This window comes from Chiloscyllium punctatum, chromosome 15, assembly GCF_047496795.1.
Source record: "Chiloscyllium punctatum isolate Juve2018m chromosome 15, sChiPun1.3, whole genome shotgun sequence".
Classification (NCBI taxonomy): Eukaryota; Metazoa; Chordata; class Chondrichthyes; order Orectolobiformes; family Hemiscylliidae; genus Chiloscyllium; species Chiloscyllium punctatum.
In genome coordinates this window covers 37,646,053-37,658,233 of record NC_092753.1, presented here as the reverse complement: position 1 = coordinate 37,658,233, position 12,181 = coordinate 37,646,053, and the positions used below count along the sequence as shown (strand labels likewise).

At 40.3% G+C, this 12,181-nt stretch overlaps 1 protein-coding gene across 16 annotated transcripts in view; it reads right to left on the bottom strand.

Annotated features, from left to right (window-relative positions):
- The window catches only part of dmd (dystrophin), a 1,983,813-nt gene that overhangs the window by 1,085,070 nt on the left and 886,562 nt on the right, over positions 1 to 12,181 (bottom strand). For all 16 annotated transcript variants that reach the window (XM_072585000.1, XM_072584994.1, XM_072584999.1 and 13 more), the window contains one exon: positions 7,656 to 7,801. In XM_072585000.1, the coding sequence (XP_072441101.1) occupies positions 7,656 to 7,801 (146 nt within the window). The remainder of the gene's footprint in view (positions 1 to 7,655; positions 7,802 to 12,181) is intronic.

The window sequence follows — 12,181 nt, the reverse complement described above, 5'->3', positions numbered from 1 at the left end:
CCAAACTACTTGCAGAAAGCAGGCCAACAGTCCCTCTGTGATTGCCCTGATGTATCAACCTGACTTTTTTTTTGCTCAGGTTCACAGGTCTTGAATCTAAAACCTGCTAAATCACAACAGGTAGCTTCTGATCATCCTGTTCAGAGGAGCGGGTGGGACTCGAACCTGAGCATCCTGGTCCAGAGGTAGGGACAATACATAAGCACTCTCTATATCTGAGGAAGCGTGCGACCAACTGAGCCACAGCTGACAACTATCAAAGTGAATGTTTGAAGTCGCCCAGTGAAAGTGTAAATTTTAAAGCAGTACCACAATAGGGCTGTTAAAAGTGACCCATTAAGTGCCCCGTCAATATTCCAGATGGCCATCATTTTCTTCCAAAACTGTCAAAGTACTCAATTCTTGAGACAGATTCTTCCACTTGAGGTAGTTATCCAATTCCCTCTTGAATGTTTCAAGTCACTCCCCTTCTACCACACTGGCAGGCAGTGTATTCCAGATCTTAACCATGTGCTGCATGAAAAGATTTCCCCAACTCACCAAAACTTCTGTCAATTGCTCTAAAGCTGTGTCCTCTAGCTCTCAATCCTCTCATTAATGGAAACTGTTCTTCTCTCTCAAGTCTGTTCAGAGCTCTCACAATTTTAAATACCTCCATCAAATCTCCTCTCAACCTTCTCTTCTCAAATTTATCAAAGACAGGACTGAAACAGGCCCTTTGGCCCTCCAAGCCTGTGCCACAACATTTGCCCTTCCACACTAAAACTGTCTTCACTTACCAGACCCGTATTCCTCTATTCCCTTCCTATTCAAATATTGGTTCAGGTGCTTCTCGAATGCTGCTATTCTTTCTGCTTCCACCACCACCTCTGACAGCATGTTCCACACTCACCACTCTTTGCGTGAAAAACTTGCCTTGCACATCTCTTTTAAACTTCTCCACCACACCTTGAACCTGCGTCATTTAGTAATTGACCTCCTCCACCCTGGGGAAAACTCTCATACTTCCTATTCTATCCACACCATTCACAAATTTATAAACTTCGATCAGCTCGCCCCTGAACCTCCTGAGTGCTGATGAAAACAAACCTAGTCGAGCCAACCTTTCTTCATAGCTAAAATCCCCCATATCAGGCAACATCCTGGTAAACCTTTTCTGTAACTTCTCCAAAGCATCCATATCCTTCTGGTGGTGTGGTGACCAGAACTGTATGTAATATTCCAGTGTTGCCTAACTAAAGTTCTATAAAGCTGCAGCATAACTTGCCTATCCTTATGCTCAATGTCCCTTTCTCTGATGGAAAACTTGCCAGAGGCCTTCTTTACTAACTTATCTACCATGCACTGTCACCTTCAGTGATCTGTGGTCCTGCACACCCAGATCTCTCTGCATATCAATACTCCTGAGGGTTCTGCCATTTGCTGTATAGCTTCCACCTGTACTTGACCTTCCAAAATGCATCACCTCACTTTTGCATTATCTGCATTAAACTCCATCTGCCATTTTCTGCCCATGCCTCCAACTAATCTATATGCCGCTGTATCCTCTGACATTCCTCCTCACTATCTGAAACTCCATCAATCTTTGTTTGGTCCACATATTTGCTAATTAGATCAGCTACATTTTCCTCCAAATTATTTATGTAGACCACGAGGTCCCAGCACTGATAATAAACAATAAATAATATGTGCAGGAGGAGGCCATTCTGCCCTTCGAGCCTGCACAACCATTCATCATGATCATGGCTGATCATCCTCAATCAGTATCCTGTTCCTGCCTTATCTCCATAACCCTTGATTCCAATATCCTTGAGAGCTCTATCCAACTCTTTCTTAAACGAATCCAGAGACTGGGCCTCCACTGCCTTCTGGGGCAGAGCATTCCACACACCCACTACTCTCTGGGTGAAGAAGTTTCTCCTCATCTCTGTCCAGAATGGCCTATCCCTTATTTCTAAGCGGTGTCCTCTGGTTCGGATCATCTGTGGAACACCACTAGTCACAAAACCTCCATTCCGAAAAGCAACCCTCCATTGCCACTTCTGTCTCCTGTGACTGAGCCAGTTCTGTACCCATCTTGCCAGCAATCCCTGATACCATGTGACTTCACCTTCTGAACTAGTCTGCCATGAGGCACCTTGTCAGGCTTTACTGAGGTCCATGTAGACAACAAATGTTTTGCTCTCAATTATCTTCGTCATCTCCTCAAGAAACTTGATGAAGTTAGAAAGGCATGACCTCCCTTGCCCAAAACCATGTTCCTTATCTCTAATAAGTTCACTTTGCACTTGTCCCTGAGAATCTTTTCCAATAATTTCCCTATCACCGACATGAGACTCACAGGCCTATAATTTCCAAGATTATCCATGCAATCCTTCTTAAATAATGGAACTACATCGGCTATTCTTCAGTCCTCTGGGACCTCACCTACAGCAAACAGGATACAAAGATGTCTGTCAATGCTCCAGCAATTTGGTCTCATCTCCCTTAGTATTCTGGAATAGATTCCATCATGACCTGGAGACTTGTCTACCTTAATACTTTTTAAGATGCACAACACCTCTTCTTTTTTAGTAGCAACTTGGCTTAAAGATTAGACAGTCACTTCCCTGAATTCATCCTCCATCAATTCCTTCTCTTTGGTGAATACTGACACAAAGTGTTCATTTAGGACTTCACCTACCTCTCTGGCTCCACACACAGATTCCCAACTTTGTCCTTGATTGGGCTAACCCTTTCTCTGGCTACGCTCATGATTTTTATATATGTGTAAAAAAACCTTGAGATGCTCCTTAATCCTGTTTGCTAATGACTTTTCATGAATCCTTTTATTCTTTCTAATTCCTTGTTTAATCTCTCTCCTACTTTCCTTATATACTTCAAGGACTTCTTCAGTTTCCATCTTCCTCGACCTTCCATATGCTTCCCTTTTCTTTCTGACCAAGGTCATAACACATCTGTTCATCCAAGATCCATGTAACTTGCCATACCTCTCCTTCATTCTCACAGGAACATGCAGCTCCTGAACTCTTATCAACTGCTGTTTGAAATATTCCCACATGGTCCAATGTGGATTTACCCTCAAACAGTCACCTCTAATCAAACTTCTCCAGTTCCCATTTAATATTGTTGTAGTTCACCTTCTCAGAAAATTTAACACCTTCACCCAAGGACTGCTGTTATCCCTGTCCATGAGTATTATGGTTACTACTCCTGAAGTGCTCCCCACTGAAACTTCTCTCACCTGACTGGGCTTGTTTCCCAAAACCAGGTCCAGTATAACCCCTTTCCTGGTAGGGGTTTACAACTGTGTCAAGAAACCCTCCTGAATGGTCCTTACAAATTCACCCCATCCAAGCTCCTACCACCTAGCACAAAGTGAGTTACAGACAATGTAGGGGAAGTTAAAATCACACACCACAACAAACCTGCTGTTTTTACATCTTTCCAAAATCTGTCTACATATTTTCTCCTCTACCTCCTGCTGGCTGTTGGGAGGCCTGTAGTATACCCCCAGCATTCTGATTTCACCTTTCCTATTCCTGAGTTCTACCCATATTGCTTTGCTGCATGAGTCCTATGATGTATTCTCCCTCAGTACAGCTTTGAGATACTCCTTTACTGGTAATGCAACTTCCTCGCCCCTTTTACATCCCCTTTCTATCACACCTAAAACATCGAAATTCTGGGACATTCAGCGGCCAGTCCTGTCCCTCTTTCAGCCAAGTCTCTGTAATCGCAATAATTTCATAGTTCCAAGTACTAACCAAAGCCTATTATATTTCTCACATTGAAACACATGTCTTTCTGAGACCACCTCCCCTGCTCTGTTCAGCAGTTTTTCCTGCCTGGTCTTGTTCTTAGTCATGTTTGCCTTGGTTTCTACCTCTCCCTCAATTTCTGCATCTACTGCCGTACTCCTCTGGTTCCCATCTTCCTGCCACACCAGTGTAAACTGTCCCCAACCATTCTATCAAATATTGCCCCAAAACACATCAGTCCCAGTCCTGCCCGGGTATAACCCATCCAGTTTGTACAGGTCCAACCTCCCTCAGAACTGGTCCTAATGCCCCACAAATCTGAAACCCTCCCCCTCACACCATCTTTTTAGCCACATGTTCATCCGATACATCCTGCTGTTTCAATTCTGACTAGCTCAAGACACTGCTAGTAATCCTGCGATAAGCACCTTTAGGGTCCAACATTTAAACCTTCTTCCTAGTTCTTTGTATTTTGCTTTTAGGACCGCATCTCTTTTTTCACCTATGTCTTTTGTACCCATGTATACCATGACCACTGGCTGTTCACCCTCCCCCTCCAGAATGTCCTGCAACTGCTCTGAGACATGCAGGACTCTAGCATCAAGGAGGCAACTCACCATTGTGGACTCTCATTTGATGCCACAGAAACACCTATCTCCTCCTCTCACAACTGAATCCCCTATTGCATTTCTATGCCTAACTCTCCCTCCCTCTGCAGCAGAGCCGACCATGGTGCCATGAATTTGGCTGCTGCTGTTATCCACTGAGAGGTCATTCCCCTCAACTGTCTCTGAAACGGTATATCTGTTTTCGCAGGGAAACAGCTACAGGAGATTCCTGCACTGCCTGATTGGCCCTAATGCTCTTGCCCTCCTTCTGCTCACCCAATCTCTACTTGCCTGTGGAGTCTGAGTCTGCAGTGTGACCACCTCTCTGTACATACTATCCATGACACAATCTGCCTCACGAATATTCAACAGCGTCCCCAGCCACTGCTTCAACTCTGAAACTCGGCCTCCCAGGAGCTGCAGCTACAGACACTTCTTGCAGACATGCAGGTCTCGGGCACTGGAAGTATGCCCAGCTTCCCACATCGAGCAAAAGGTGCAGACTACAATTTGGAGCTCTCCTGCCATGTCTTAGTTAAAGCTTCTTATGTTCTCTGTTTCGATAACAAATTATGCAACACAGACCTGCTCCTCAGCAACTCCCGTTTCCAGAAGCTGTTTCAGCTCGCGCTCCTTTACCCACTGTAACTCTCACTGCTGACCTTCCTCTCACCATGTTCTGTCTCCTCTGAACCTTGCCAACACTGAAGTTCCTAATCCTTGAACCATTCTCAAGAATTTTTCCACACCCTCTCCAATGCCTTCACATCATGTCCAGAAACGAACACAATACTTCACCTGAGCCTGACCAGTCTTTTAATCAGGTTTAATAGAACTTCCCTGATTTTGTACTCAATGCTACTATTAGTAAAACCCAAAATCCTGAATGCTTCATGAACTGCGATCACAAACTGTCTTGGAACTTTCAACAATTTATGCACAGATACACCCAGATTCCTATGCACCTGCACCCCTTTTTAAATTATAACCTCAAGTATACAATGTCGAACTGCATTCTTCCTACCAAAATGAATCACTGCAGACTTCTCTGCATTAAATTTTCACTTATCCACCATTCTGGCAACCTGTCCATTCCTCTTGAGGTTCTACACTACCCTCCTCACAGTTCACAATACTTTCAAGTTTTGCACCATCCACAAATTTTGAAGTTATGCCCTGGTCACCAAGGCATAAGTCATAAATAGATATCAGCAAGGCTGGGCTCCAACACTAACCTCTGGAGAACTCCACTATAAATCTTCCTTCAGTCTGAGAAACACTGATTAACTACAGCATGCTGTTTCTGTCACTTCAATTTTGTATCTATTTTACGACTCTCCCTTTTTACTCTGTAATCTCTCAATTCTGTTGGAGGGCATTGTATAAAATCTGTTTTGGAAGTCCATGCAGACAACACCAACAGCACTGCCTTCATCAATCCTAGGATACCTCATCAAAATATTCAACAAAACCAGTAAAACATGACTTTCACTCATCTCAGTCATGCTGGCTTTCCTTAATTTATGCACATTTCCCAAAGTGTCTTTTCAGTCTGTCCCAAATTATTGTTTCTATCAGCATCCTCAGCACCAAGGTTAAACTAATTGTTGTGGTATTGTTGGGCTGACATTGACACAATTTTTTGAATAGGAGTGTAACATTTGCAAGTTTCCCTGTCACCTCACACCACCCATGTCTGAAAAATACTGGAAAATAATGGTCAATTAATCCATAGCTTCCACTCTCAGTTTGAGATGCTCCTCATCCATTATGAGAGACTTATCAACAACTGCAAACAAATGAAGTAAAACCAATTTTGTATAAATTTGAAGCACTTTAAGTGGCTGAACCACATCCACCTTTCAGCAAGATCTACAATCACATTCTTTCTTGGTAAAGATAGATAGAAAGTTTGCATTTCATATCGTAGCCATATTCCCTGCCTCCATATGTTGGTCGCTTTTATGGGTCACTAATCAGTCTCACTCCTTCAATCACCATTTTTCATCATTTATACACCGAGTCTTTGTGATTCCCTTCAATGTTAGTTGCGAGTCTTTCTTAATACTCTTAATATTTCTTCTTTGTTCTTTTTTATAGTCAATCTGAAAGTTATAATTCAATTGTTACTGTCCTCTAAATGGTCCATGACTGAAATTTAATCTACTTGATAACCTCAATCACAAGAACTAGGTCAAGCAGTCACTCTTTTCAAAATGGACTGAAATATCATTTGTCTTTCTCAATATTCCATGCACCTTTGTATTCCTCTCCAGTATTTACTCCTCAAATCAACAACCATCATCCGCCCTACCACTCCAAACACATCATCTCCAATAGCACTGGCAATTTGCCCTGAAGGAAAATTGCTTTCAGATCTGTTTAGCTACAACTTATCCAGCCTGTACCAGTCCTAGCTCCTGCATTATTAAGAAGATGACCTCAATTTTGTTTATCAGAAAAAAAATACTGTTTCACAAAGCTGCTGGCAGCCACTGTATTTCTTTAATGACAGACAATGGCCCCAATTTTAATTGTGGGTTCAGTCGAGATGCAGAAATAAGTTGAAAGCTCACCCACTCCTTGAAAAATAGCAACCTGGTCACATACCTCAGGCTCACTGAAATGCTGGAAGACCTGGAAAGTTAGGAGCAGCATAAAATCAATGGTTGCCACCAACAGAACATTAGAAACCCGATTAAATGCCGGGTCATCGGGGTGGAAAGGAAGTCCTGGGCAGGAATGGCCTTACGTCTTTGGTGAGAAATATCACACTTTTTCCATGTTTTTGAGCACAACTTGGTTATATATTTGCATAATTAGGTATTATTACCAAATCCAAAGACTAAAATTGTTTTTAAATTTCAGAGATCCTTCAGTCCTTAAAGACAACAAATGGGTGAGAAACAAGCATCTCTCCTGTCACTGAATCCTTGCTTTTTGATTCTCAGAGCTAGGTATTTATATGTTTAGTGTCTAATTTGAGCTGTATTACTGTCTCCAAAGAATCAATCTTTGCTTTTCTTTCAAACAAAAACTTAACCACTTGATGAAAGTCATGGTGCTACAAACAACGAAGAAAATTCTTTCATACATGTTTCAGCACAAAGAAACAACAGGTCTGTCTGCATGTGATTAATACCTGATCTCTCACATCAAGGACCACTAGATCTCTAATCTATCATTCCAGTATTGCAATAATTGGATACAAATTTATCTTTAAATTAAGAAAGGAATAGAATTCAAATGTGACATTCCACAGCAATGGTTGACTTTGGAGGCCTACTTTTAGTTCCTTGAGTCGTTGTTCCATAATTTCATATTCTGTGACTGCGACACGGGGGACAGTTAACTTGGCTTCAGTTTGTTGCATCCACAGACCCAAGGTTTTTATTGTCTCCTTATAGCGGACTGTTGGCAGGCTTTTCAAAACTGAAAAAGGAAAACAAAATGCATTTACAAGTTTTCAAAAAAAATTCTGACGGACCATGTTACCAACTTGTGCAAAAAAAAAATTACTGTTCAGTAAATGAAGCAGTGGTTATGTCTGAACAGACCTGGAACTGGTCACGTGTTTATGCAATTTAATGCCGATTATTTGAATTCAATGGCTGTATTTATGTTGTAATATGCATGGATAGAAACATTTGGCACAAGAGCAAAGCATTTAACTTGAGAAGCTTGCTCTGCCATTTAATTAGATCACGCCCAACCTGCACTTCTGTTTGATTAATCCTATCTTTGCACCACATGCAGATTTCCATACCTCATAAATATCTCTTTCAGTCTTCTGAGATCAAATTGTCATTTTTAAAAGTGCTTCCTGACTTACCTCCATTCCGTTTTCAAGATTATGGGGCTGGATTTTTATGGCGTTCTGAACACATCAGAAATCTTTAAAAATTGAGGGTGAATCAGAATTCAAAAAGTCCTCCACCTATTCGCACCAGTCGGAGAAAGGGCACAGGGCTTGACTCATGAATAAAATGTGAACATGTTAACCTGGCTTCAAATTGACAAACTTTTTTCTGTAACAAAGGCCTTCATTCAGAATTTGACTGATGTGAATTTTTATAGTGACAGTGAAAGCTCATGAAAGGAGCAAAAGCATCTGTAGTACTGTAAAACTCAATTATTTAAATTGCCAGCTATTTAAAAACTAAAAAGGCTGCCTGTGCTTGCGAGAGTTGAAAAATCTTTTTTTTTTCCACAGTTACAATTGCTGTACATTGACATTTCCCAAAGATCTCTCTTTATACGATTATTAAAACATACAATTATCTTGGTAGGAGTTTCAATGTATAAACACTGATTGAGAATTCAAATGGTTATTAAAGGATTAATATCTCTTTTGATGTGGAGCTATGAATGCAACTCTGTTTATTTTGAAAAGAATTAAGCCTTTGATGAGATTTACAAGTTTTGAATGGGCTTTCATGAGTACCAGTCTTCTCTAATACTGTGAATGCTATATCAGTTATTTAGACTTCCATTTTATTTCACCTTAACATAGCTCTTCAGAGCTGCCCATAATGAATACTGTGTGAAGTGAATGGATGATACAAGGGACAAGACTGGCAGGTAGACTGGTATTAAGTTGTGCTGTGTGGCATGCAAACGTTGGTTTCACGCTATGAGGGACCATTGGGGGTGGCATAGGTCATGAATGGCATGGTGACGGATTTCAAGGGTTAAGGTGTAAGAGCTGAAGGATCTAACATCTAACAAGTAACTTGGATAAAGTCACAGCGAATAGAAGGAAGTCTTTTAACTAGGATGCCTTAACATTCAGCTTCCCCTGTGGATGACTCTGTTTCTCAGACCCAATTCTTTCCTGTACCCATCCCCAAACCCAGATCAAAATTGGAGCTGACTGGGCATGTTGTAGAAAAATATCTTGCCTTAGGAGTGAAAATCTAGCGCTATGTCACTCAATTCTTAATTGAGCCAGCAAAAGAATGAGTTTGTTTCTAACAATCCTGTCATATTATGTTAATACTGTAAACTCCTTTATAATATCACCTTCCAATTTTCTGTCCTCAACAGCATATAACCTGGCATTATGCAAACAGTCTTAATAATTTAGCTTTTGAAGCCCCAAGACTGTTCTGGTGAAGCTATGCTGTATCTAAGGGCAATATGTTTCCAAATGGGAGTTGAACAATGCTCTGTGCAACTGCAACATGATTTCCTTCTGTTAGTATTCCAAGTCCCTGCTGGTAAGCTGATTAGCATACAAGTAACTACAATTATTCTGACATTGTAGACATGCATGTAATACATTTGCTTTTCTCAAAGCTATATGTTTACTATTAAACATACTATTCTTTAATTCTGACCAGTATTTATGTAATAATTAAGAGTCCACATCAATTCTAACAAAGCACCAACAGATCTCCCATAAGAGAAGGCCAAGAGGAACATTCACTAATGATGATTCGATGACAGAAATGCAGCAATTTCCTTACATGTGGAATGAATAAAAAGAGAGGCTAGCACCTATTGTGTTAGTTTGAAACAGGCTCTTCCAATCATCATCCAGTTGCCAACTAATCAGCACTCTCCACACAGTAGAAATGCTGTTTTCCCTTTACACTGGGGTTTGTGTTGAAACCACCATTAGTTTTTCTTTATTTTTGGTTTGAAACCATAAGCATAAGTTCAGAAACTGTGAACTTTAAACAACAGCTTGTTTTTTCTTAAGAAAAAGAGGGAACAAATAAACTGACACTTGCATATGGGAACTGGGCCTGGAAAGATAATTTCAGGTTAATTGTCATTCAAAGAATACTGCAGATATTTTGGCTCTAGGATACGTTATGGCCAAGAACTGTGACCCGGTTGGCCCTTCATCGGAAGACTGCTGCTGGCCAGTGAACCACGGAGTTTGTTTAAAAAGAAAGATAAATCATAGATTGAGCTGGTTTTGATTGAGTTTTTGGACAAGTTTGTGTGCTGGGAAGCTGCTGGCCTGGGAAGCTGTGTTTTGAGTTGTACACTCTCTCTAACTTTATATCCTTGTAAAGGATTGTTGAACATTTAGAGAAAAGAATCCCAGTTTAAAAGAATTAAGGGATTATTCCTCAAAGCCTGCTGGAAGCTCTTTGCATTGAGTGGGAACATTGGAATTCAAGCAAGGTATTATCCATGTGCCTGGTATACAACAGATCAATCATAAAGGCTTGGTACTCATTGTTGAAATGGTTACTGAACTGGCCAGTTACAGCTCTTATTTTATTTCTAATTTATCCCTTAACTGTCTCTATCTGTGTAAGAGAACTGGGGCTCTGATCAAAGATTGGGTTTTAATCACAGTTCTTAATTAGATTACCTTGTTTTTGTAGCACAAAACTGTTAAAGTTACAGTATTAATAATAAATTGTAAATTTCCATTTATCAGCTTGGTGTCTGTTATCTGTTATTCTTGAAGTCTGGTTAAGAACAAGTAGGCAGTTGAGGGTCATTAAAAACTTTAGTTTCACTGCGTTGTGAATCCAGTATTATTGAGTCTGATTGGGTCTGGCTTGCAATCGTGGTGTCGTACCATTTGCAGATTGTCCTGATGAGGTTAACATTAAAAAACTTTAGCAAAATGCTTCCATATTCAACAATACTGAACTTCTGTACGACCCAACAAACAAAGAGTACATTTCCACAAGCTATCAGTCTTATATCAATCTCTTTGTGATTCATATGGCAAGAACTTAGTAAGAGTACACTGTAAGACTGTCTAAATATGCAAATATCACCAGGTTTAAACTGATTTTAGGAAATCCAACTGCAGACAAAAACGACATAGATCAGCTTTCGAAACTGGTGGGACATTTGATTGTGAGTTACTACCAAACTGCTTGGAGAAACATGATTACACTGAACTACAATTCATTTTAAATGCTACAGTTTACACTTCATGCTATAGTAAATGCTGATTTCCAAGGACCCCTGTCAACCTATCGGATTAACCCACAAACCTCATGCATGTTAAGTAGAAAGTCCAATTCTCATTCACAAATTTTACTATGTCATAGTTCTTTCTTATTTTTCAAGAATTGCTTCTAATTCTAGCCTGTCGTCAACTACCGTTCCATTTGGACCTCTTTTGCAGGTCTCTTCCATTATTCCATTCCACTCCACCATTAAAGGTACAGCCTCAAACTGCTTTGTCTCTGGAACCTAAAAGATTCTTCCAAAACATATTCAATTTCTCACCTTTAAAAACCTCTTTACAATTTTACTTCTTGACCAGGCCTTTGCCACCTTAATGGGACAACGTTTCTCTACATGGAGTCAATATTCATTCAAACAGAGAAACATTAAAACCAGAAGGAACAGTAGATCAGTCAACCATTCAAGCACGCTGTACTATTCAACTGATGGCTGATCCTCTATCTCAATATCACAATCCTTCTTCCTCCCTTTACCTCTTGACCCCTTTAAGATCGATAAGAAGTTAACCTTTTCAAATATATCCTTTTTGTGAGGACAGAACCAAAATGTGTGCTCAATGTTTTGGCCTTTTCTTTGTTTGCCATTATAATTGCCCTGTTGTCTGACTGTAAGAAACCAAGATCTGCCTTTCTGGATCCTTTTCTCTTCACATATTTACAAACGTTTTTTTCCCTTTTTGTTGAATTTTACAAAGTTCCCAATCCTCAGGTTTGTTATTTTTTCTGACAGTTTTGTGAGCCTTCTCTTCGAACATAAAAGTATCTGATTTCTTGGTTGAGGTGGTTGAGCCATCTTTCCTCTTTTATTTTTGCACCAGACAAGAATGACTACTTGTAAATCATACACTGGATCTTTCAATGTGTA